At 34.2% G+C, this 27,043-nt stretch overlaps 1 protein-coding gene across 1 annotated transcript in view; it reads right to left on the bottom strand.

Moving 5' to 3' along the window:
• Positions 1 to 27,043, bottom strand: part of ORC5 (origin recognition complex subunit 5) — an 87,688-nt gene that overhangs the window by 41,985 nt on the left and 18,660 nt on the right. The window contains exons 7-11 of the mRNA XM_044677887.1: positions 22,586 to 22,634; positions 22,392 to 22,482; positions 15,110 to 15,162; positions 13,269 to 13,381; positions 2,173 to 2,220 (exon numbers count right to left, since the gene is read on the bottom strand). Of these exons, the coding sequence (XP_044533822.1) occupies positions 2,173 to 2,220; positions 13,269 to 13,381; positions 15,110 to 15,162; positions 22,392 to 22,482; positions 22,586 to 22,634 (354 nt within the window). The remainder of the gene's footprint in view (positions 1 to 2,172; positions 2,221 to 13,268; positions 13,382 to 15,109; positions 15,163 to 22,391; positions 22,483 to 22,585; positions 22,635 to 27,043) is intronic.

The raw sequence follows: 27,043 nt of genomic DNA, 5'->3' as shown, positions 1-27,043 counted from the left end.
TACTTCTTGAGGGCAGCTGGGTGGTTCAGTGGATTGAGAGCCAGACCCAGAGATAGATGGTCCTACAAGAAAATCTGGCCTCGGATACTTCCTAGCTGTGTGACCCTGGGCAAGTCACTTAAACCTCCATTCATTGCCTAGCGTTTACCATTCTTTACCTTGGAACAAATATATAGTACTGATTCTAAGATGGAAGGTAAGGGTTTAAAAATAAAATAAAGTTACTTCTTGATAAAGGCTTCATTATGGTATACAGGTAATCATGTCACCAAGATATAAACTCTGATTCTAGTAATCAGAAAAGGCTCTGAGTATAGGTCTCATGATCTTCACTAGCACCTGGTGATTCAATGATTATTTCTACATTGATGATTCTCAAATATACTTAAATAGCCTTAACCCCCATATTCATTTCCAGCCTTGTATCTCCAAATTCCTCAGATATTTTAAATTCAACATATTTCCACATAAACTTATTATCTTTTCCTCAAAAGTTTTTTCTCTAACTTCCCTATTCCAGGGGAAAGTCCCACCATCCTTGGAGTGTTCCAGGTACCCAGCCTAGGTGTCATGCTCTACTCTTCACTCCCCATATGCAACTGTTCCCAAAGTTCCCTTGGCCACATCTTTCAAATATTCAAATATGTCCCTTTCTAGTCTGAGGCTTCCATCACTCTGATGCAGGCCCTTATCACCCAAGGCTGGTTGGTCCCCCTGCCACACACCTCTCCCCACTCTGGCCTAACCTCCATTTAGCTGATAAAGTGATATTCCTAAAGAACCCTAGAGGTCTAACCCTGCAACTCCTCACTGCCCTAATTAAGAAACTCAGGAGGCTCTCCATCACCTCTAGCATCAAATATAAAATTTCTTCTGTAGCATTCAAAGTCCTTCATAACTTGGCCTCTCCTTACTTTTCTAGTCTTTTTATTCCTTATACTCTTATCTGCCCATATAGCTCTGCTCTCTTTGCTCTTCTCCCATAAGGCCTCTCCTGACTCCAGACATTTTCACTGGTTGTCACCTTAGCCTGGAATATTCTTCCTCATCTCCACCTTCAGCTATCTTTGGCTCCCTTCAAATCCCAGCTAAAATTCCAACTTCCTTCCAAAGGAAGATATTCCCAGTTCTTCTTAATTCTATTGCCTTCTGTTAATGTTTCCAATTTGTTTTGACTGTATCTTATATATACATAGTTATTTGCAAGTGGGTCTCCCCCATTTGACCATCAGTTCCTTGTATTCAGGCCATCTACAAAATAACAGGGTATCGAGACTTAAATCTTCCAATGATTTGGTCTTATAGATGGGGTAATGAACCTGTAAACCAATGAGTTGTCTTTGCATCTGGAGACATAAGGATACTTTGAAGTTAATCAAAAGATATTAAAAATATTTGCATTTTGTTGACTGATGTACTTTTTGAGGGAAGAAAGAAAGCGGCAGGGCAAATGATCATACTTTGAAGAATTTCTGTCATAGTTATATTTTCCTATTCAGCATTTTTATTTTTAGTTTTCTTGAATTTATGAGTAACTTATGGTACTTTTGGTTTTAACTGCAAAAACAAACAAAAAAGACTCCACTCTTTTCTATTCCTTTAAATGTACAACTAAGATATTTCCTATATTCAGAAATGATTTAAATTTTTGTAGAGACTCAAGTTTTGATGTAGAACACATTTCTAACATCAAAATGTAAATAAATTTCACGTGCATGGTTTGTCTCATTTCTCTTTAAAACTAGATACTTTGATCACTAGCTATATGTGCTGTAAATGCAGAGGTCTCACCATTTACTCATAAACTTCTCCATTTGAGGCACTAGACTAACTTAGATTCTGTGATGCCGTGGACAATCCAAGAGAACAGAAGAGCTGAGTATCTTCTCTTAGTACTGTCTAAAGATTCAAACCTTCCATAATTTAAAGTTTAATGAGTTGCTATGGCAAAAAAAACCAAAAAAAACAAAAAACTCACTCTTCTAGTAAAGCCTTTAAGAATTCACAATCACTTACATTCCAAAAGGGGAAAGAGGAGTAGTTTTAAAAAATTTTCTAGATCTATCACCTCAGTGAATTACACAAATCTAACTATTAACAGATGTCTCTACTACCTCTGAAGAAATGTACACAGCAAGATTTTTCTCATGCAAGTAATGAAAATGGAAATACCTTTTCGTGTTTTTTCATAAAATTAGTTTTCTTGATTTTTCCATGATGCTGAAAATGAATTAAAAAAGATGAAAAAAAATCAACAATCAACCAACAAACATTTGAGTACCAATTAGGCACCAGGGACCCAAGTACAAAGAACAAAATGTTATCTATTCTTAATGTAATAGTGTATTCTAATGTGTAATAGTGACAACAAAATATATGTGTATGTGTGTGTGTGTGTGTGTGTACACAGAATTAATATAAATAAATATAAAATAACTAAATATAATGTAGTTCAAGAGGAAGGCAGAGGTGTGCTAGAGCTGCTGGAAATAAACCAACTGATAAATTTTCAGTGTGAATAATTACAACTTAGAAATCAGCCAATGATACAAATCACAACTTGATTTATTTAGTTGATTGCCTAGTCTTAAGTGATAAAATTTTAGTAGATTAAACATAAAAGTGAGTATTTTACATGAAAAAGTGTTCTACACCCCTCCTGATTAGAGAAATGCAAATCAAAACAACTGAGTTACCAGTCACATCTAGCAGAATGGCCAAGATGAAAGCAAAGGAAAGTGATAAATGTTGGAGGGATGTGGCAAAATTGGGACATTAATGCATTGCTGGTGGAGTTGTGAATTGATCCAACCATTTTGGAGGGCAATTTAGAACTATACGCAAAGGGCTTTAAATGAATGCCTGCCCTTTGACCCAGCCGAAGCACTGCTGGGTTTGTACCCCAAAGAGATAATAAGGAAAAAGAATTGTACAAAAACATTCATAGTCGCGCGCTTTGTGGTAGCAAAAATTTGGAAAATGAGGAGATATCCATCAATTGGGGAATGGTTGAACAAATTGTGGTATATGCTGGGGATGAAATACTATTGTGATGAAAGGAATAATGAAATGGAGTATTTCTATGTGAATTGGCAAGACCTCCAGGAAGTGATGCAGAGTGAAAGGAGCAGAACCAGGAGAACATTGTATGCAGAGACTGATACACTGGCACAATCGAATATAATAGACTTTCCGACTAGCAGCAGTGCAAGGACCCAGGACAATTCTGAGGAACTTATGAGAAAGAATGCTATTCACACCCAGAGAAAGAACTGAGGGAGCAGAAATACAGAAGGAAAAACATGATTGATCACATTGTTTGATGGAGTTAAGATTGAGGTTTTGATGTTAAAAGATTACTCTACTGCAAATAGGAATAATATGGAATTAGGTTCTGAACAATGTATAACCCAGTGGAATTGCTTGTCAGCTTTGGGAGGAGAGAGGGAAGGGGGTGGGAAGAATGAAAGGGGAGGAATCATGTAACCATGGAAAAATATTCTAAATAAAAAATATATTAAATATTCTAAATAAAAAATAAGAGCACAACCATAGAGGAAGAATGTTAGCAAATAAAGAGGAAAGGTTTCATACAGAAGATGGTATTTGAGCTAAACCTTGAAGGAAGAGTTATTCTATAAGATAGAGGTGAGAAAGGAATGCATTCCAGCCATACAGGAAAACTGTGGTAAAGGTACAGTGATAAAAGATAGGAATGTACTGTAATAAGGAGAAGGGCAATTTGAATAGATTGCAGAGTGTGAGGAGGGAGTAATGTATAAGGCTAGAAAGATGATTAAAAAGCAAACACAGAGTTTGGCTAATTACAAGAGTTTCAAATGAAAAGAACAAAGTTTCATTGACTTAAATTCTGTTAAATCTGAAATTGTGTTATTTGAATTACTAAAATTCTTGTTTTACATTAATTTACTTTTTTTCTTTTTACAATTCAATACATCCAAAGATTTGTGACTTCCTTTTCCCTTGATACAAGAGCACAACCCTTAAATACATTAGTAGAATTTTATATGTTGCTGTGATCATATTTCATAACTTGATAGCCAGTCTTTCAATGAAAAGCCTTTTCCAACTTTGTGAAAGTGAGGTAATAGACATTTATTAAGAACATATCAACTTGACTTGTAAAATTTAATTCTTATTGATATGAATTGATTTGAATCAGAACTTGGAAAGGGTTGAAATTTTTTTTAATATCATCCACATACAAAGAATTCTCTAAGTACTGTGCAGGGGACCTTGAATATAATATGAAAATAAATGCTAAAATTTTAAATTAATCTCATTTAGTTCTTCAAGCAGACCAAAGGACTCTTGCTTAGAAATAATTTATTAGCAACATAAACTATTGTGTATACTAAATGGTTTTTCCCTCTACCTTAAAACATTTCTCAGATGACGTCTATCAAATTAAATATTCCAAAATATTTTCTGAGTTGAAAAGGATGCAAAAGACCATTTGGTCCAATCTGCAATGACCAAGAAGACAAATGCCCTCCATATTTCTAATAAATGATCAAATTTGATAACCATTATCTACCACTCCCGGTGATTTGTATGAGAGCATTTACTTCCCTTGGCCTCAGTTTCCTCACGTGAAAAGAATTGGACTAGAAAGCCTCTACTGTTCTAACTCTAGATCTAAGATCTGATTAGGGGTGGGGAGGTGACATGCTAGAAAGAATTTATCAAGATTTGATATCAAAGTCTTCCAATTACAGGGGAAATATGCATCACTGTGTGATCACTTGATGTTTTCAGACTGCATTTTGTAAGTTTTGGTTGTAAGTCTTGTGATGCAATTTTAATTTGCTGTGGAAACTTAGCTGGCTTGCTGAACTTCCATAAATTGTTTTCCTCTGGTTAGTATCCTGCATGAATTTAGGGTTAGAAAATGGCTTCTTGGCATAGGGTGCTCACTGTCAAGATGGGCAAAGGTTAGAATATTAAGCAGTCCCTTTACCTACCCTGCATATGAACATCAGTCCTACTACCCTCTCTGCAGATGGTCAGGGGAATGTCCTTGAAGGACTTTTAAAAACATCACTTGAATCCCCAGTCAGTGTAGCAAACGCTGCTAGTCTCTTGACTGCATTGCTGTCTTCCACGTAGGATGATATTCAGACCTCAGCTGTTCCATTCCACAGGAATCCCTAAATCCTTCAGTGCCAGGCCCTGCAGGCAATTTCCATCCCTCCTTTGGGTTTCACTGCTTACACCATTCAACTGAACTACATTGATAGGAAAAAGGATGTACCTGGACCACTGAGGCCTCCACTTAGTGCCCAAAACATTGGTCAACACTGAGACTAAGATTTAGGGCAGCCTCACCCCCATAGATTAGATGGGACAACAGCCTCTCTGCCATCCTCTATTTTCTACAGAGAAAGCAAGGGCCAGGTCACTGAATGTTGTGCTTTAGTAGCTTGGGAATTCTTTTCCCTTAGTTCTAAAAGTCACTGACCAAAGCTAGATCTAGGACTCAGCAGTCATACCTTCATGGGTACCACCTACCTTTACTATTCAGAGTGAGGGATATGAGTTTGGACTCCATGGCCCAGTGATGACAAACTCCTGCCTTTCCCTTAGAGCCAAATGTTGCTGATGATGATTGGGACCGGGAGCTACGCTTTGGAAAGGATTTCCTGTTTTCACCAAAGAAAGCAGGGGTCTGAACCCTTGCCCTGTAAGGGAATTCCCTTCTTATTTTGTCCCTTATTTCCACAGTCACCAATTATGGCTAGGAACAGGATTCATGGATCTGATGCCTATACTGCAGTGGAAGGGAGTTCTTTTCTTATTGTAGACAAGGAAAAGTTTGTATTTCTAAAAACACATGCGCATAATCTGAAAACCCTGTCAGAGAGGAAAAGGAACAGGGTTATTGGAAAGGTGATGTCTTTTTCTATCTCTGCAGTTTACTGAAAATGAGAGCTCTGAAGGAAAAAAAGGATAACTTAAGGAAGGGAATAACCAGTTAAGAAGACTGTCCCTGGTAAAGAGGATTTTGACTTCTGTACCACAGCCTAAACAAAGAATTGAAGGAGTAAAAAATACTGGGGAGTGGTAAAATATATATATTTGCCTTAGAATAATAAAATATTCTTGATTTATTCAAATGACCTTTCCTTTATAATTGAAAATCTTTCTACTTGCATGCAATAACACAGTCATGGAAAAGATTAATTTAACCATTAGCTATCCTGGGAATTTAAAGCATGAGGTTTTTCTCTATCACTGATATATGGATTCCTTTACTAAATCCTTTGTTGCACATATTCAGAAGTTCTCAGAGTTCTCTTGGTTTTTTTCCACCTGCATTATGATATATGAGTTTTTTTTATTGGTCCTGCACATACTGTCATCAAAGTCATTTATTTTAACTTGTATAGAATTTATGCATTCTTTTAACATTGCTGACTTTTCCTTTTCTTCCAAATTTTCCTCCATTTCAATATATTTATGTTCTAAATCTATTTACCTCTTTCATTTTTGATTAAATTTGTTTTCTGATATTTTACTTTCAGTTATAATTTCTGATTTAGTTTTTTTAAATGAATTTTATCTTTTGAACTCTTCTGGAATTTCTTCTTGTTCTTCCATACTCCCTAGGAAATCTTCAGGATTCTATTTTCCATCAGGCACTATTGGTTCAGTTTTCAATTTTTTTTTTTTAGGTTTCTGTTTTCTTTGTATTCTCTTTGAGGTCCTGCTTTCAAGATCTTCTCTATTTGAGTTCTGAATTTTTACTGAGTCTTTTACTCTTTATATCTTTGATGTTTTTAGTTGTTGTATCATTTTTGTTTTTCTTAAAATCCCCCTGCCACTTTTTTTTGGCCTGTCTACATTGTTGATAAGTACACTGCTCAGACTCCTCACATTGAAAGATATAGGATTCATTAACTTGAGTCCTTTATAACTCTTTAACCCATCCAAAAAAAAAGAATTGTGTGCCATATGTAGAACGATTATAACTAAATCCAAAGTAGAAGACAAAAGTAGAACAAAAAATCTTTATAAATTTACAGTGGAGAACTCTTAATACTTCCTTTACTAACCTCCATGCCTCTACCAAAAAGAGGGTCAAATTTAAGCATATTCATAGGCTGTAGAGTAGAGATTTTACTATTCTAGTGAGTGAGCAATCATTGATATCAACTGATATTCTGCCAGCAGTGGGAGATGCTGATTATGCCCAAACATAAGAAAGGAAGAGAGCTGAGGGAGAGAATCAGAAGGGGTGCCAGAGTGTATGGCTGCATGTAGCCAGAGGGAAAAGAGGATGAAACCCAGCTGGGACATTTCTTTCTCCTCTGAGATTATTCATGGCAGAGACCAGGTTGCTGAATATCATGTCTTGTCCTGTGGTCTCATTTTCTATGGCATTAACAATGTAATTATTTTAAAAAACATATCCCTTTTATTTTTTAAAGCATATTTTAATTTTAACTTCACTGTTTGTTCCCTTTATTCGTTTTTGTTCCTAATAAGATTTTTAATCTATGATTTTTACCAGGCTCAATTAATATTTAATTTGAATATTCATTAAGTTAATGTATCACTTATCCATATGAATATATCTCTCCAAAAGTCCTCTGCTATTTCCGTGAATTTCCTATTTCAGTTATTTCATTGCTTCACAGAATATTTGTTATCAGCATTTTGTTTTGTTACCTACTTCAGATTATTTTTATTTATGTAGTTTTTAAATATGAATTTTATCACTCATGTTTTTATTGATTGTGTTGATGGGTATAAAAAAGCCCAGTTCCCTTTTGAATCTCTTATTTCGATATATCAACTTGAAAGGCTTATTTTTTTCCCCTGCTGAGTACTTCAAAATACTTTTTTCTGCTATGGCTGTCATCTTGGTTTCTTCTAAGAAATGCCAATAGGATGAAGGCATTAAAAAGTCCTACAAAAGTTAGGACAACTCCAACACTCTAGTGATCTCATTGGTGTGTTTTGTTTTTCTGGCCCGATGAAGTAAATGAGAAACAATCCATAACTGCTTATTCTCTGTAATTCTTGTCTACAGTCTCCTATAAGCTCAATATAGGAGGTATATCTTGTGTGTTGACAAAATAGATAAAATCTATTTATATGCAGGGACCACTTTAATAAACTCTTAAGTCATATGGTTTTTCTGAAGTTCACTAAAAACTTGAATCACATATAAAATGGAAATATGAAATATTATTCCTAAAATTATTTTCAGATCACTTGTTAATTTAACAAAATAAAAAGCAATGAAAATTTTCCAAAGTGAGTTCACTAAGCAAATTTCTTTTTTGACAGAAATAATTATTTACAAAAAAAGAAACCAGAGGAATCGGTGTTCATATTAAGGTTATTCATCATAAACATTATAATAATCAAATTATTGGTATTATTGGTATTATACTATTGATATTATTGGTAATCATACTATTTAAAGGTTGCAATAATCAATTTATTAATAGTGCATGGATTATGGATACTATCCTAAATATCTATTATTTATAATTTTACTGCTTATTCAAATAATCTTTGCTTTAAAAAGTTGTATAAGAATATATCTAATAGCATTTATAGTGTAAAGTGAGTAACAGGTAAAATCTTATACTATTATATTGTTACTGATTTTATGACTAAGTAAAAGAAACTTCATAAAATACAAAATTGTGATGTTTAACTGCTCTCTTGTAAATTGGGATGCCAAAAAACTCCCCAAAACCTTTAAAGTAATAGGGTGCTATTTTATTTTATTTTATTTATTTGTTTGTTTGTTTAAAAAACAAAACAAAACAAAACCTTACCTTCCATCTTGGAGTCAATACTATGTATTGGCTCCAAGGCAGAAGAGAGGTAAGGGCTAGGCAATGGGGGTTAAGTGACTTGCCCAGAGTCACACAGCTGGAAGTATCTGAGGCCAGATTTAAACCTAGGACCTCCTGTCTCTAGACCTGGCTCTCAATCCACTGAACCACCCAGCTGCCCCCAATAGGCTGCTATTTTAATGGTGTGAACAGCTAAATAAATGGGACACAAATGGCTCTGCAACAAATACACTACATTTTTATACTTAGGAAAATATATTGGAAATTATCCAAATTCATGGTCAGTACTATTCTTTGCTATGACAATAAAAATACTAAATTAAACAAAACTTTATTACTACTCTCAAAACTGATGTTTCAGAATCCAGAATATGCTGAATATGAATTTCTATAAAACAAGGAAAAAGCAGTTTTCAGTTAAATTTAAAATAATTTAGAAAATATTTAAGGCCTACTATGTATTTATTATCACGGGGGACACTAAACAAATTTGGCACAGACTCTGACCATAAAGAGTTTATTATATACAATCTTATTGGAAGATAAGTCTTAAAACATCTTAGAAAAACTGGTTGACAATAATTTACAAGACAATGAATATTAGAAGAGGTTATACCAAGAAGAATCAACAAGAACCCTAAAGTTCTCTTTAGTTCTAAAATTCTTCAGGGTTCATTTAAAGTGAATACCCAAGATTTAATTAGACAGATAGCATTCTAAGCAGGAAGAGCATCATGGCAAAGTTACTTTGGTGAAAATTAGTATAAGTTTGGGGACAAAAGAGTATATTAGATGTCAGTAAGAGAAATCATTGAATAGAATTTTTTTTCCCTCTTATATTTTACACACGTATATCAAGGAATTGTAGGACTATGAAAGAAAGATGGGCTGTTCATTTGTTTGTAGGAAACCCTGGGATCTACCGATATCCTCAGATTGTCAATTTTATATTCAATTATTTTCATTCTATTTTATTTAGAAAGACATGTTGTTTCTTTAGGGAGATGGTTGAAGGAAAAAAAAACAACACACTTTTCAGGCTTGGTCAGAAATGCCCTGTCTCCTAATTTGCCACATCCCAATTTCCATCTCTTAAGATTTCCTCTGCATGTCTTCCAGTCCTATAGCTTCTTTCTCTTGGCTTTATGTGAATTTCTCCTTGTCTCTTTAGTGTCAGTGTATTTTTCTGATGCCTCAGTGTTTATATATACTCTGTATACTGTTTCATTGTGTTATATGAATTAAAGAAAAGAGAAGCTTTCTTAAAAAAAAGAAACGAAAGAAAGAAACAAGTAAACAGCCAGAATAACCCACTGATAATGTTGGAGGGAAAGTGTCACAGTCCTCAAACAAGGTAGACCCCTTGTGGTGAAATGTCCTGAGGACACAGGAAAAAGTCATACAAGATGGGTTCTAATCTGTATCACTGAGAGGAATACCTGAATTGATGATATCACAAATCCATTTAAGCATTTGAGATTTCATACTTTTAAAATTAATCGTATTTGTTCAGCTGTGCTATATAAATGATCTTTGGCACATCTACAAATTGGCTGGTTCTGCTTCCTCATTTAGCAAAAAATATGCTTGGCATTCACACATTAAAAAAAAAAAAAAGAACCAAAAACACTTACCTGATTCACTTGCCCATTTTATTCACAGCTACAGTCTCTCAGTTGCAAAACAATGCAATACAGAGGACTGAAGATAAGCATGACATAAAGTTAAGAATGATCTAAGTATTTGCATTGATAAGCACTTTCAAAAATATGCCCCTTTCTTTTTTAGGCTCCAACTCATTCTTGGCTAACTTGCAGGGCCCAAATAGAAAAGAAATAAATTGGTTAAGAAGCAGATTAGCAAAAGAAAAATATGACCCACAAACCTTGAATAGAAAGCTGACAATATTGCAAATGGAGAAAATCTAATTTTCCTATATTCATTTAACAACAGACATCTATTAAGTGTTTAGTGTTTACTTACAGGCACTGTGCTCTAGGTAGAAAAATGCTAGGTTTAGATAAGACACAGTGCTGGCCTCTTGGAGTTTATACTCTAATAAAATGTCATGAATATGGAAAATTGTGAATTAAAGCATTTCCTCTAATCTAAAATAAAGAATTTTTTTCTTCATTCATTCGAGAAGTATTATGATAAGACAGCCTATCTTGTGACAAGTTAGAAGAGATCTGGGTCAAAATTCTGCCTCAGGACTTACTGGCTATATGACCAAAAGCAAGTTATTTAGCACATTGGGGATTCTGTTTCCTCTTCTATAAATGGGGATAAGAGTCCCTACTCAAAGCCTTGTGAGAATAAAATGAGATAATGTGATGTACTTTGGAAACTTTAAAATTCTGTGTAAATGCCATTACTAAATTGAATATGTGATCTCATGTTTTTTTTTTTTTTTTTTTATTTTAAACCCTTAACTTCTGTGTATTGACTTATAGGTGGAAGAGTGGTAAGGGTAGGCAATGGGGGTCAAATGACTTGCCCAGGGTCACACAGAAGGGAAGTGTCTGAGGCCGGGTTTGAACCTAGGACCTCCCGTCTCTAGGCCTGGCTCTCAATCCACTGAGCTACCCAGCTGCCCCCAGTGATCTCATGTTTTTGAATGTCTCAGTCAATGATGCAGGATGCTTCATTCATGTCTACTTAGCTTGCACAACTCTTGTCCACATCCTCCTCTAAGTTCTATATAACTTTCCTCTTAACCTGAAAATAAACCAATAGAGCATTGAGTTCAATTTCTTCATTTTACAGTTGAGGAAACACAGAGTCAATGGGGCTGAGACTTGTCCAAGATGAAAGATGGAGTAAATAGTTGTAAAACACCAAAAGTAAAATGAGAACTCAAGTTCTCCAACTTTAAGTCAATGTTACTTTTACTGTACTACAATGCTTATAGTTTCCATTATTTTGTCTAGATTTGTGATTTCACTGGAGAAAGCAATTCCCATTGAGGAAATTGCCTCAATCAATGCAGGCAGGCAACCTTTCTTTGGTTGTGAATTTTAGAGTAGGTGGCTGAGATCTTAAAAGATTAAATGACTTTTCAGTAATAAGGCAGGACTTGAAGTAAGGTATTTTTTACTGAGGATGGCCCTCTATCAAGCATACCATATTAGATACTTTATTTAAAACACCTTATTTTTCTTAATATTTCTGGAATCTCAAGGCATAATTCTAATTGCCTAAATTTTCTAAAACTTACAAGAATGTAATGAGGATAAATTAGAATCAGAGGACCAAATGCTCTATTACTCATTTTATAAAATATTATTCTCCAAAGCTCTGTCTCTAGAGTACTATTAGGCCAATAAACATTTCTGGTGGCCTTTACCATTTTCCTTTCATTATTCTCCTGACTTAAAAAAAAAAAGGAAAAGGAAAAGATTTAGGGTCAGTAATAATTACACATTTACTCTGAACCTGACACTGTATATTGATATTTAAAGTAAACATGTGAAACTCAATTTTATTTTAATACCTATTTATTCTGGGAAAATTATACTAGAGACCATTTCTTTGTGTTCCCTGGGGTTCAAATAGAAGAAAAAATTAAGGAAAAATCCATACAATTTTTCTCCAATATAATTTTACAAAGAATAAAGAACACTCATAACACAACGCCCATGCACAAAGGCTGAGATATGATGACAAACCACAGATTTGTTAATAGTTCCAATGAAATTATTCTGAAATTCTTTTAACACTGAAAGAACATGGCATTCTTTTCTTTACATTCTACTTAAAAATAATTTTATCATCATCTCATGATAAAAGAGGTAAATATTAGTTGATTATGAAGGAATATAGCTTTTGACTGATACTATCCTTTCCAAGAGGCTCTTTCTTAATTTACACTTATGTTCATGTTTAAATTTTATCATAAAAATTAAAAAGCTATTTTTAAATTCCATTTCAGGTCAGATTTTCTAGATTTCATAATAAACCCAGAATTTCCAACTAAACCTTCAATTAAAGGAATGACTTTAATGCTATAACAAAAAACATGTTGTTTTTTTCTTTCCAGAAGGAAAGACTCTCAAAATGGCACATTTTAGTTAACAGGAAAAAAAAGTTAACATCCACACAATATAGGATATATTAAAGAATTTTACCGAAGCTATTGCACTTGAGATACTTCAATTAAGATTTAATTTACAAAGAATTCAAAGTTAATACATTATTTGCTGAATTACTTCCTAGATCTTGACTGGCTTCCATGTAATGCACTAAAATTCTAGACTGTGACCCTAACGCAAAACATTCATAGGAAAGGACCAATATACTAAAAGTTCTATTATTCTTCACTCTACCTTATTTCTCTTAAGAATTTACAGATTTTGCAAAAGTATTTAATTCTATGAACACATTTGTAATCTTAAGGAAAAAATAGCCCAAAGTGAAGTATAGAAAAATTACCTTTAGGAAGAATCTTTTATCTGTTCTCGTTGGATTATATGAAGCCAAGTATGCAGCAATTAAAATAAATTTGGAGTAATATGGAAGTTCTATATGAGCATGTGCAGAAAGACCTATGGAAAACATTTTTATAAAATTTGTTAATAATAAAAAAGTTCACATTGATACAGCGCTTTGCAGACAACAAAACACAACCCTGTGTGCCTGGTACTATAAGTGTCAGATTCACTAACTTTCAGAGTGGGAAAGATCCTCAGAGGTCCATTCACCCAACTTCTGAGTAAGAACTTTCCTGAAGACAGGTAGCCCAGCTCTTGTTTTAAGATCTTCAGTAATTGAGAAACTATTAGCTCTCTAAAAAGCCCTCACCACTTTCAGATAACTATTGGGAATTCTGTCCTTATATTGAATCTTTTTGCATTTACTGATTTTACTATCACCTTTTAGAGTCAAGTGAAATATGTCTACTCTCTTTTCATTGTTATAGCTTCCCAGGCCCCCTCCAAGCCTTTTCTTCTCTAGATTAAAGAACACCAATTTCTTTATTGGGAATACATGGATAGCAAGGCTTCAAGGCCTCTCATCAACATAAGTCAATTTAACCAGTAGTATGTTTTGAGTATCTGTTTTAAAACTCACATTGTTATAAGACCGTCTTGAATTCCATAACCAATTTTTACCAATAAAAAATTTTAAATGAAACTTGAATTCCATGGGAATGGAGGACCGGAAACAGAGGCAATATAGTTTAGTTGATAAAAATCTAGCCCTCAGAAACACAAAGACCTGAGTTTAAATATCTAGCATCTGACATAGTGGTCAAGTGATCTTGGGCAAGTCACCTGAAACTCTCAGTGCTCTAGGCAAAACAACAGTCTAGGGACAAATCTAAGAGAAGGTGACAGCATGCATATGTAGAGGGAGTTTAGTTATCTAGGATTTCCTTAGACCAACTAAGTCCTAGTCAGTCGAATCTGAGTTTCATTTAAAACAAATTATGAAAATGTTTTAAAAGAGTCAGTTAAATTGGGTTTGTTGTCATTTGGTCATGTCCAATACACTCTATTTGGGTTTTTCTCAGCAAAGATATTGAAGTAGTTTGCCACTTCCTTCTCCAGCTCATTTTATAGATGAGGAAACTAGGGCAAATAAAGTTAAGAGACTAGACCAGGGTCACCACTAGGTAAGTGTCTGAAGTCAAATTAGAACTCAGGAAGATGAGTCTTCCTGACTTCAGGTTTGGTCCTCTAACCACTATGCTACCTAGCTGGCCTTAAATTAGGTTAGGACCTCTATTATTATCATGAAACTATGAAAAAAAAGGAGGGGGAGATGCTGTGGTATTTTTTTTTTTGCTCAGCATTACTGTACTCAATAAATTTTTGGATAAAATTGAATAAAAATTCATTAAATTTTCATTTTTCACAAATTATCTATACATATTTTCTGTATAGACTATGACCTGCCTATGATAATATAGAAAATAATATTTTCCCACACATAATGAATTCTTAGTCCCTTGAATACTTTATAAATGTCTAATTCTTAAATTAAATTTAACTTTTTAAAAAGCAATTATTATTTTAAATGCACTATTAACTATTGTCACTAGTAACAGCTATTTGCTTCCTTTCAAGCTGCTATAGGACAAAGGGTATTCTTTTCAGAGATGACTATTTTTTCGAAAGAGTCTGAATTGCCAAAATCTTTTTAATGAGAGTTTGTAAAAATACATGTTTGTTTTTTTTAAATGTAAATCATAAAACATCGTCAGGCATAAATGACTGTACTTTCTGCTGTCAATGAAAACTAGGAGAAATGGCTTTTAATGCTTTTGATACCTTTTAGTTGTCCCATTTCTGTGTCATCTTGCTGTAATTTTTCCCATTGTGAACTAAAAGTTCAAGAAAAGAATATAATAAATTAGCTCAATATATCTGAAAAAATTTTCTTTAAAGATTATACATTTCTGGAATATTACAGATGTATGAAATCAATATATTTAAAAATCAACATGGTATTATAACCAGTTTATAATCTGCATATAAAAATGATCTTGGTACTTTACAGTCAAACCTTGCTTTTGATTCATAGTTTATATTAATTCAATTTAACAAAGCTTAAAAAAATAACCATATTCAAGGAATTATGCTAGGCACTGAAATATTGGTAGGTTTAGGGGATGTGTTAGATGTTTTATTAGGGCCAGTAATAGGAGATTAAACTGTTTTGGGAAGGCCACCCAAGCCCAGTGCAGGCAGAGCCAGACACTGAGATGACATAGACAGACCACTAAAATATGGCATAACATATGGTTTAATCAACAAGGGAAAGGTTAGAAGGGATTAGGATAAACTTACTCTAATGTTAACTACCTACACCTCCCCAGATCTAAATATCAATTCACAGAGATTTTCTCCTGAGTAATTTAGCTACTCTACTCCTATCCTCTCTATATAACCCCAAATTCCTGTACTTGGCTAAACTAACACTAAATCCCCCTTTGATGGTATTAAGGAAAGGGTCTGTGTAAGTCTGACAGGGCTCAAAGACTGACCAAGATCCAAACGGATCTAGGCCAGATCTCATGATCAGCTGTCAGTTGTCACAGGATCAGCACAGGAACTCAGCAGATGTCAAACAACCCACAGGGTAATAGGATAACCAAGCAGCAGGTAGGATGGGAAGATGAGGCAAGAAGAAAGCCACAGGGAAATAGCCAGTCTCCTTAGGTCAAACGCAGAAAGAGAAAAGACACAGCCCCAAGGCCCATCTGTCTCTCACTTCCAACAGCTCAGTTCTTCCCCCCAAAATTCTAGAATCCTGCACTGTGCTGGCCATGCTTCTGCCCTTTGCAAACTTATACACCTTAACTTAACTTTTCCTATAAAAGCACTAAGGATATTCACCCAGCTTCTTCACCACTATTAACATAAAAAAATCTCCTTCTCAAATGACAACTAAAGTTATTCAAAAAAATGTCTTGCCTTCAACTACCTTTTTAAAGGAGCTTAAAGAATTATTGATATTATTATTATTGTTAACAACTTGCATTAATATGGCACTTTAAAGTGTGCAAAATGTTTATAAAATATCATCATTTAATCTTCATGACATAAGGACCTCATTTTATCTGACCAATGTTCCAAGACCCTTCTCATGAGTTAAAATTACATGATTGCAAACCACATTATTTAAAAAATATTTCTTATATGAAACTATGTAGGCACTTTATGACTTTTCTTAGGCTTATGAGTTACCAACATCACAATTCTTGTACTTGGGGGCGGGGGGGGGGGCATGATTAGTAACTAAATAACATGAACAAAAAGAAGCACTGATCTGATGTGGACACCACTTGTTAAAAGAGCATTGAACCTGATGGCCTGAGGAAACATCTCTTCCAGCTCAAGATCTATGATCCTCTAATACCATTTTTCCTGATATGCAGCAAAAGTGGATACTTGTGTGAAGGTGGATCTTCCCTCCCTTTTCAAAAAAGGTCATTAATTTCTTCCTCCTAGTTTTATTTTTCCTGTTCTATCAGTGTGAGTAATACATGCTTGGAGAGAATTAACTTTGGTATTGGTTTTTGTGTTATTTCTCCTTTTTTTCATTTGAGAGTTTACTGATCTGCATTTTCTCTTTTTGATTAATTTTGCTACTGGTTTGTTAACTTTACTGGTCTTTTTAGAAAGGTAGCTTCTGGTTTTATTTATTAATTTAATTGCTCTGTAATTCCTTATTAAGTTTTTTTTAAATTTTTTAAACATTTATTAATATTCATTTTTAACATGGTTACATGATTCATGCTCCTACTTTCCCCTTCACCCCCCGCACTCCCCCCACCCATGGCCGATGCACATTTCCACTAGTTTTAACATGTGTCATTGATCAAGACCTATTTCCAAATTGTTGATAGTTGCATTGGTGTGGTAGTTTCGAGTCTACATCCCCAATCATGTCCACCCCAACCCATGCGTTCAAGTAGTTGTTTTTCTTATGTGTTTCTTCTCCTGCAGTTCTTCCTCTGAATGTAGGTAGCGTTCTTTACCATAAATCCCTCAGAATTGTCCTGGGTCACTGTATTGCTGCTGGTACAGAAGTCCATTACATTCGATTTTACCACAGTATATCAGTCTCTGTGTACAGTGTTCTTCTGGCTCTGCTCCTTTCGCTCTGCATCAATTCCTGGAGGTCGTTCCAGTTCACATGGAATTCCTCCAGTTTATTATCCTTTGAGCGCAATAGTATTCCATCACCAGCATATACCACAGTTTGTTCAGCCATTCCCCAATTGAAGGACACACCCTCATTTTCCAGTTTTTTGCCACCATAAAAAGTGCAGCTATAAATATTTTCGTACAAGTCTGTTTATGATCTCTTTGGGGTACAAACCCAACAATGGTATGGCTGGATCAAAGGGCAGGCATTCTTTTATAGCCCTTTGAGCATAGTTCCAAATTGCCAGCCAGAATAGTTGGATCAGTTCACAACTCCACCAGCAATGAATCAATGTCCCAATTTTGCCACATCTCCTCCAGCATTCATTACTCTCCCCTTCTTTCATTTTAGTCAATCTGCTAGGTGTGAGGTGATACTTCAGAGTTGTTTTGATTTGCATTTCTCTAATTATTAGAGATTTAGAACACTTATTGATACTTTTGATTTCTTTGCCTGAAAATTGCTTATTCATGTCTCTTGCCCATTTATCAATTGGGGAATGGCCTGATTTTTTATACAATTGATTTAACTCCTTGTATATTTGAGTAATTAGACCTCTGTCAGAGTTTTTTGTTATAAAGATTTTTTCCCAATTTGTTGTTTCCCTTCTGATTTTGACTACATTGTTTTTGTTTGTACAAAAGCTTTTTAGCTTAATATAATCAAAACCATTTAATTTACATTTTGTAATTTTCTCTAACTCTTGCTTAGTTTTAAAATCTTTCCCTTCCCAGAGATCTGACAGGTATACTATTTTGTGTGCACTTAACTTATTTATAGTTTCCCTCTTTATATTCAAGTCATTCACCCATTCTGAATTTATCTTGGTGTAGGGTGTGAGATGTTGATCTAAACCTAATCTCTCCCATATTGTTTTCCAAATTTCCCAGCAGTTTTTGTCAAATAGTGGATTCATGTCCCAAAAGTTGGGCTCTTTGGGTTTATCATAGACTGTCTTGCTGATGTCATTAACCCCAAGTCTATTCCACTGATCCTCCCTTCTGTCTCTTAGCCAGTACCATATTGTTTTGATGACTGCTGCTTTATAGTATTGTTTAATATCTGGTACTGCTAGGCCCCCTTCCTTCACATTTTTTTTTCATTATTTCCCTTGATATTCTTGATCTTTTGTTATTCCAAATGAAATTTGTTATAGTTTTTCCTAATTCAGTAAAGAAGTCTTTTGGTAGTTTGATAGGTATGGCGCTAAATAAGTAAATTAATTTGGGTAGGATGGTCATTTTTATTATGTTAGCTCATCCTACCCATGAGCAATTAATGGCTTTCCAATTGTTGAGATCCAGTTTTATTTGTTTGGAAAGTGTTTCTTATTAAGTTTTATGCTTAGTTTTATAATCTCTTTTTAAATTATACCTTTGTTACTTTTCTACTGTCTTTAGGTAGAAGCCTAATTCATTTATTTTTTATTAATACAGGCAACTCAGCCATATAAATTTGCTTCTAAGAACTGCCTTAACTGCCTCTGACAGATGGTGATATTATCTCTGTTATTATCTTAAATATTCTGGATTTGTCTTCTTTAATTCAAATTTTAACATAATGTTTTCCTGTTTCCATATTGTTTTATATATTTTTCTCATGTTAACTAAAACAAATGTAATTATTTAATTATAATTTTACTGCCATCTAAAAAGATAGTACATCTAAATTTCTACTGTTTTGAATTAATGCGGTGCTCCTCTATGGTCTGTTATCAATTTTTGTAAATATTCTGGGTACTTGATTCAGTTTTATCTATATAGCCATTGCCAATTTAATGAGTTCATAAATATATTTCTATACTTTCCTTAACCTCCCCATTATGATTGTTATATTTTGTCTCTTGAGTTCAAATAATTACCTCCAGTTCATAAGCTACTTAAAAGCAGTGTAAGTAATCATGGGTCAGTCAGTTTAATGCTGAGCCTCAATTTCCTCATCTGAAAAAAGGGGATGATAACACCTGTCCTATTATGTCATAGGATTTGTATGATAATCAAATGTGACTCCTGGGGCCTCTGAAGACATAGAAATATGTATTGCTTTTAAGAAATATACTAACAAAGGAGAGCCAACCATTTTTTAGGTGGTTCTAGGTATGGGGTAAGGCAATGTATGGCAACTGTGTAAATGGAATCAGCTCACCCTCATTCATTTCTTCAGACTCTAGCCACCAGGAATAATGTCACCCCACCCAACTTCGAATTAAGTGGGGAGAGGAAGGTCTGGGACTGCCCTTTGGGCAGTCCAAAACAGTGTTGAGGCTGCCATTTGTCCACTTGAAATTGGAGGTGGATGCAGGAAGTGATGAAAGATGCTATCTTTTAAATATGATGGGAACTTCCTCTGGAGGCAGTTGGCGTTTTGAACTTGGTGTTGAAGGATCTCTGGTGGGACCTCAGGCGGCTTCCCTTTGAATTGTCACGTGGGTAAGTTAGGCTGACTCTCTTTCTCTTCTCTTGGCGTTTCTGGAGGCTCTAGCCTTAAGGAGGCCTCTCTTATTGGAGGAAGCCTTGTTTAATTACCCTCTGTGCCCCCTCTGCTGGGGCCTCTAAATTCCACCTGGTTCAGGCCTCTGGTCCCAGACAGAATTTCTCTCTCTCTCTCAACTTCCCTATCTTCAACCTTCCTAATTGTAAATAAACCACCATAAAAGTCATCCTGACTTGGGTCTATTTTATTTTGAAATTGAGCTAATCGATTTCTGGCTACCATACCTTAAATATCTAGTTTTCCCCTCTTACACAACTCAAAAGCAGGGAAAGAAAATTGGTGAATGACTTCTCTTGAGCTAAAGAAATGTAGAGATTGGATTAATAGATGGCAAAAGTACCCTCTGGCTACAGGACTTGAGAATAGGAAGGAGTTCAGCATGGCTCTCTAAATCAGTGTTATAGTCAGGAAAGGAAATATTCCAAGGAAAGAAATAAACATGAAAATATTGGTAGAAAATAAGATGTTTTAGAGAAAAAAAGATAAATGAGATAAAGTGATAATTAGCATGGGTAGGAAGAAAGGTGGTACTATTAGTAATGGTTCTCACTAAGTTTCTATACCACTATAAACATAGGATTTACTTCAGGTGCCACACAGCTTCTTAAACAGTTTCATCAATAACAGTTCACAGCAGAACAAGCTTATTACTGATCAAACCTTGGACTCAAGCCATTTTATTGACTATGAAATCTTGTTTATTTTAACAGAATATTATAGGGCTGGAGAGATATGAAAAATACACACTAGCAGGACTCCCAAGAAGCTGTACATCATGATCAATATGATTGAAAGTAAAGAGGACAAGAGAAACTATGGATTTACTGAGATAAAATCTCAAGTAATATGACTTCACTGCAAATGGCTGAAAAATCACAATTATTAAACTCAGAATATAGACTTTCAGTTTTAAGGCAAAAATTCCCATGCCAATGTTAGTCTGGAAAGCAAAGTCACAAAATCCCACAGACACTGAGAGAGAGAGAGAGAGAGAGAGAGAGAGAGAGAGAGAGAGAGAGAGAGAGAGATGAGAGAGAGAGAGAGAGAGAGAGAGAGAGAGTGAGAGAGAGAGTGTGTATACACACATTTAGCTATTTAGCTATTAATCAAAAACAACATTTTATATGTACCCTTGAGAAAGGTTATTTATACTTTGGCTATATATCAGCATAGAGATAACAATTTCCACTAAAATCATCTTATTTTTTAGAACCAAGACAAACAAAGAAATTATCAATAAAGCTATATTATCAATAATTTCCCTGGGTTCCCAATCAGGATTTTTATAACTATTTCTTCAGATAAATCATTGAGTTGCATTTACTGAGAATACAGATGCATCTCGAAGTAGTTTATATAATTCATCTAAATCAGTGATTCCCAAAGTGGGTGCCATTGCCCCCTGGTAGGTGCTGCAGCGATCCAGGGGAGTGGTGATGGCCACAGGTACATTTATCTTTCCTATTAATTGCTATTAAAATTAAAAAAAAAAAAATTTAATTTCCATGGGGTTAAGTAATATTTTTTCTGGAAAGGGGGCGGTAGGCCAAAAATGTCTGGGAACCATTGATCTAAATACATACTATTACAAATGAAACTTTTTCATCCCCAAACTTCATTAGGTTACATTTGAAATGCAAAGATTATCATCTAATTTTTCAATTTGGCTTACCTTATTTTTATTCTCTGAAATCATCTTAAAAGACTTGAAATTCTATTAGTGGATCTGATGAGTAACAACTCATTCTTGTAATCATTAGATTATAATAAATAACAGTTTAAAGTAATTTATTAAAACCAATGTAATGGTCAAAGAACAGAATACAAATTTCAAATAACATTTCTGAGTTATTTCCCCAAATAAAAGAATCACTTTTCTTTTACACTTTAAATGTAAAGAAATGTTTATAAGTACAGTATATCACAAAACTTACACATTTAAAAATTTTAACCAGTCTTTTGGGGAAGGAAATGAATTTGAGAAAAATTTTTTGATAAAAAGTGATAAAGTTCTTAATTATGGTTTTAGCTAGGATCTCAAGAGCACAAATTCATTTTAATATGACAACATACTTTTCCTCTTGATTTATTTGGATATTATGGGTTTGCTTCTTAATATAAAATGAAAATAAGAAAGCTATTTGAAGAATATCCTAATTCTTCTGAATGTCACATTCCTATCTAATAAGTTAATGAATAGTTTTCTTTAAAATAAAACATGTTAATTTTTAAGCCAGAAAAAACAAATTTATAATGATTTGCAGATCTTTCCACTGCGCTACAAATATTAGCTTTCTCCTGGTATGAAAATGAAGAATAAGAACCACATTTTAGCATAATAAATTTAGTATCCTCATCACACACACTGAATATTTCCCTAGAATTTGGTCAAAAAGGGAAACTTACCTTGATATCTCTCTGAGATAAACAGTCTGCATAGCTTTCTTCAAATGAGGCTCAATATTTCTCCACAATTTACGTGTATCACGCTCATTAGCTACATTTAAGAAAAACACACAAGACCTCAAATTTTAGCAATATAAATCCTAGAAAACAGCCACGCAAAAGAACAATTATATAGAAATTATGAACACGCTTACCTTCTCCTTTTACCACTGGTTCACAATATTTAGAAAAGTTTAGAGCTGCCTATATGAGAAAAGAAGAAAGTTATTTCCATATAGGTACAATATGTGGCAAATTTATATTTAAAGTAAGTTATTTACTACTTTCTTACAAAAAAATGAGATGAAAAAAATTCATCAATTGCAATAAAATTTTTTTAATTCTCAAATAATTTTTTAAACATTTATTAATATTCATTTTTAACATGGTTACATGATTCATGCTCCTACTTTCCCCTTCACCCCCCACACTCATCCCACCCATGGCCGACGCACATTTCCACTTGTTGTAACATGTGTCATCAATCAAGACCTATTTCCAAATCATTGATAGTTGCATTGGTGTGGTAGTTTCTAGTCTACATCCTCAATCACGTCCACCCCAACCCATGCGTTCAAGCAGTTGTTTTTCTTAGATGTTTCCTCTCCTGCAGTCCTTCCTCTGAATGTGGGTAGCGTCTTTACCATAAATCCCTCAGAATTGTCCTGGGTCATTGCATTGCTGCCAGTACAGAAGTCCATTACATTCAATTTTACCACAGTGTATCAGTCTCTGTGTACAGTGTTCTTCTGGCTCTGCTCCTTTCGCTCTGCATCAGTTCCTGGAGGTCTCTCCAGTTCACCTGGAACTCCTCCAGTACTCAAATAAATTTTTAATGAGCCAATTTCTTCTAGTATTGTTCCTTGGCTATACGCTAAGTACTTTCAGGGAAAGCAAGTACTTTGACTAGAGAAAGTATCTAGTGCTTTGAAACAATGATTTATAAAAGAGTCCTTCCAAGAACTAAATAGTGAACAACTTTATAGTTAATTATAGTAGTATAATCCTCACTTTTTCAAACTAGCTGTGGTTAACTAATGGCTAATTAAATCATTAATTAATGTGGTTTCTATTAAAAGCAGATGAATTTTAAAATTTCTTTAGTCAGATGACAATTATCTATATAAATGCTTATTTGCTCCCAAAAACTTGATGCTGAGATAACGAAATAATGAGGCCTATTTATATCAATCAACCAATAATCCTTTATTAATTACATACAACATGCCAGATACAATGGATATAAGACCACTATGTAGAAATTCAACAGTCAAATGTATAACTAAAAGAATATGATGAACTAGCACTGAAAAGAAACAGAATGAAAAATACAAAAATTCATTTCTCCCGCTGTCCCTCAATAAAACATCCAGACTAAAAAATTTTCAAGTATCTGATTAGGGTAAAAAAAAAAAAACATTTTAAATGAATTTTCCCTTCAGAGGATTTTTCTAGAGTAACTCTGCCTAGCCTTTTTTATCTTTAGGTCCAAGAAATGGATTCACTAATAAACAACTGCTAGAATGCAAATAGTAAGTGATTAATTTTTTTTTTTAAACCCTTGTTCTTCGGTGTATTTTCTCATAGGTGGAAGATTGGTAAGGGTGGGCAATGGGGGTCAAGTGACTTGCCCAGGGTCACACAGCTGGGAAGTGGCTGAGGCCAGGTTTGAACCTAGGACCTCCTGTCTCTAGGCCTGATTCTCACTCCACTGAGCTACCCAGCTGCCCCCAGTGATTAATTTTTTAAAAATTCCCTTCTTAGTTGAAAAATCGCACATATGGCCTGTAATTCACATATGCCACTAATTAACTAGTCTTACATATTTTGTTTCAGGTAGGGGAACACATTTAATAGCCTGAACACATTTTTTTAAATTTTAAGTTAAAGAAGGAAGTTTTTGTCTCTTGAAACCTAATTATTGAACATTATAAGAACTTTATCATTATTAAGGCAATGAGAGGGACTCTACATAAAAAGAGGGTGCAGGAATGAGTGGAATATATTGGAATGATGTTAAAAAATGGATAGGCAAGGAAGATGGCTGCCCTATGAGAAGGGAATAGGGAGGAAGACTGGTAGACCTAGAAAAAATAGTAATACCTTATATGGAAAAACAAGAGGTCAATAAAATCAGGGGAATCAATAAAATCAATAGAAGGAAGGTAGCTAAGCAGTTCCCAACTTCAAACTATTTTACAAAATAGTAATCACTAAAGCAATCTGGTACTGGCAAAGAAATGGTAAAGAGTGGTAAATCAGTGGAATAGAGTAGGTACACAACTTATTGTTTGGTTGCTTCAGTTGTGTCTAACTCTTTGTGATTCCGCTTAGGATTTTCTTGGCAAAGATACTGGAGTCGTTTGCTAATTCTTTCTCCAGTTGATTTTACAGATGAGGATCTAAGGCAAAAGAGATTAAGTAACTTCACCAGAATAACACAGCTAGTAAGAATGTCAGGCTAAATTTGAACTAAGAAAAATGCATCTTCCTGACTTCTGGCCTGGCACACTATCCTCTGGACCATCTAGCTGCCCCAGGTACACAATACACAGTAGTAAATGGCCACAGTTATCTATTTTTTGATCAATCCAAAGATGCAAGCTTTGGGGGAAGGAATTCAACATCTGACAAAAAATTGCTAAGAAAACCTGAAAATTGTTTCACTGAAACTTGGTATAGAATATGTCATCATATATCAAGACAAAGTGAAAATAGATAAATGATTTAAACAGAAAGGGTGATAGCATAAGTAAATTAAAGGAATATGGAAAAATCTATAGATAAATGAAGAGTTATCACCAAACAAAAGATAAAGAAAATTATAGGTATTAATGGGTTTAAGTTTGATTACACAAATTAAAAACCTTTTGTACACACAACTAATGTGGAAAAAGTCAGAAAGGAAATAGGTAACTGGAAAAAAAATTTGCAGAAAATTTCTCAGATAAAAACCTTGTTTCTCAAATTTATAGGAAAGTGATCTAAATTTATAAAAAATAAGAGCCATTGTACGGTTGATAGTAAAAGGATATGAACAGTTTTCTGACAGTGAAATATTAATAGTCACATGAAAAAGTGCTCCAAATCCCTACTCTCAGTGCTCTAAATCACTACTGTTTTAGAGAAATGCAAATTTAAACAACTCTGGGATCAACCTATCAAATTGGTTAACATGAAAGAAAAGGAAAATGACAAATGCTAGAAGGGATGTGAGAAAACTGGGATACTAAAGCACTGTTGGAGTTGTGAACTAGTCTACTCAACCTGGAGAACACTTTGGAACTATACCCAAAGGGCTTTAAAATTGTGCATACCCTTTGGTATTGATTGAGCAATATCATTACTAGGTATGTATCTCAGAGAAATCAAAAAAAAGGGAAAAGGAACTATTAGTATTAAATATTTATAGTGGCTCCTTTTAGTGGTGACCAAAAAGGGGAAATTGAGGGAATGCCCATCAGTTGGGGAATGGTTGAACAAGTTGTGGCATAATTGTGATGGAATATTATGCTTTAATGATAGCTGGGAATATGTATATGAACTCATGCAAAGTGAATTGAGCAGAAACAGGAAAAGATTAAAAATAGTAATAGCATTATCATAAGAATGATCAACTATGAAAACCGTAGCTCTGATCAAGACAATGACCCAAGACAATTTCAAAAGACCCATGATGACAAATGCTATCAACCTCCAGAGAGAAAACTGATGAACTCTAAATGCAGATTGAGAAGTAGTTTTTAAAAATTTCTTTTTATTTATTGTTTTACTATGTGTTTTCTTTTTTAACATGACTAATATGAAAACATATTTTACATGATCTCACATATATAATAAAAATCAAATAGTTTTGCCTTCTCAAAGCAGGAGAAGGAACAGAAGGAAGAGAGAGGAAGAATTTGGAACTCAAAATTTTTAAAAATTATTGTTAAAAGTTAATTTAATTGCAATGTAATTACATGTAATTAGAGAATATTTAACAAAAAAAATTTTTTTTAAATTTTAGTCATTTAGCCACCACAGATAGAGAATCCACAGAGGTATTATACTTGATTTTGAACAGTCATAATTTTTAGTACTTCCTTATGTTGAGTTAATTCTCTGATATTTCCCTGGCCTTAACCAAGCCTACCCCCATAATTTGGTCCTGAGCTTTATATTCTACACAAGCAGAACTAGTGCAGTCTCTTAAATGACAATCCTTCAAACGTCAGCAACATTTCCATTTCCAGCCTGAATTTCAATCTTCCTATGAACATTTCTCTAGTGCTTATAGATTTCTGGCCATACCATGTTTGTCAACTGAGCTGAGTTCTGGTAAAGAGATACAGAAGAGTGTGATGAAGTTTATAACAATCATCAAATTAGGTTAGAATATAATTTGATACTTGATAACTTGCAAAGTCAGTTCAAACTATACTAAAAAACAGTCTGGAAATTAAAGAATGGAAGTAGTCAAGGTCTTACTGATTATAGAAAACCTGTGGAGATTTCTTTTTCATCTCTGATAATCTGATGACAGTTTAGTTGATAAGGAAATAAGGACAGAACAAGGGAAATGTCTTTTACTTCATGCTTCCAGCTCTGGCTCCAGGAGCATGGAGTTTATT

Source organism: Gracilinanus agilis, chromosome 5 (genome assembly GCF_016433145.1).
Source record: "Gracilinanus agilis isolate LMUSP501 chromosome 5, AgileGrace, whole genome shotgun sequence".
Classification (NCBI taxonomy): domain Eukaryota; kingdom Metazoa; phylum Chordata; class Mammalia; order Didelphimorphia; family Didelphidae; genus Gracilinanus; species Gracilinanus agilis.
This window is presented reverse-complemented; position numbering and strand designations above follow the sequence as displayed.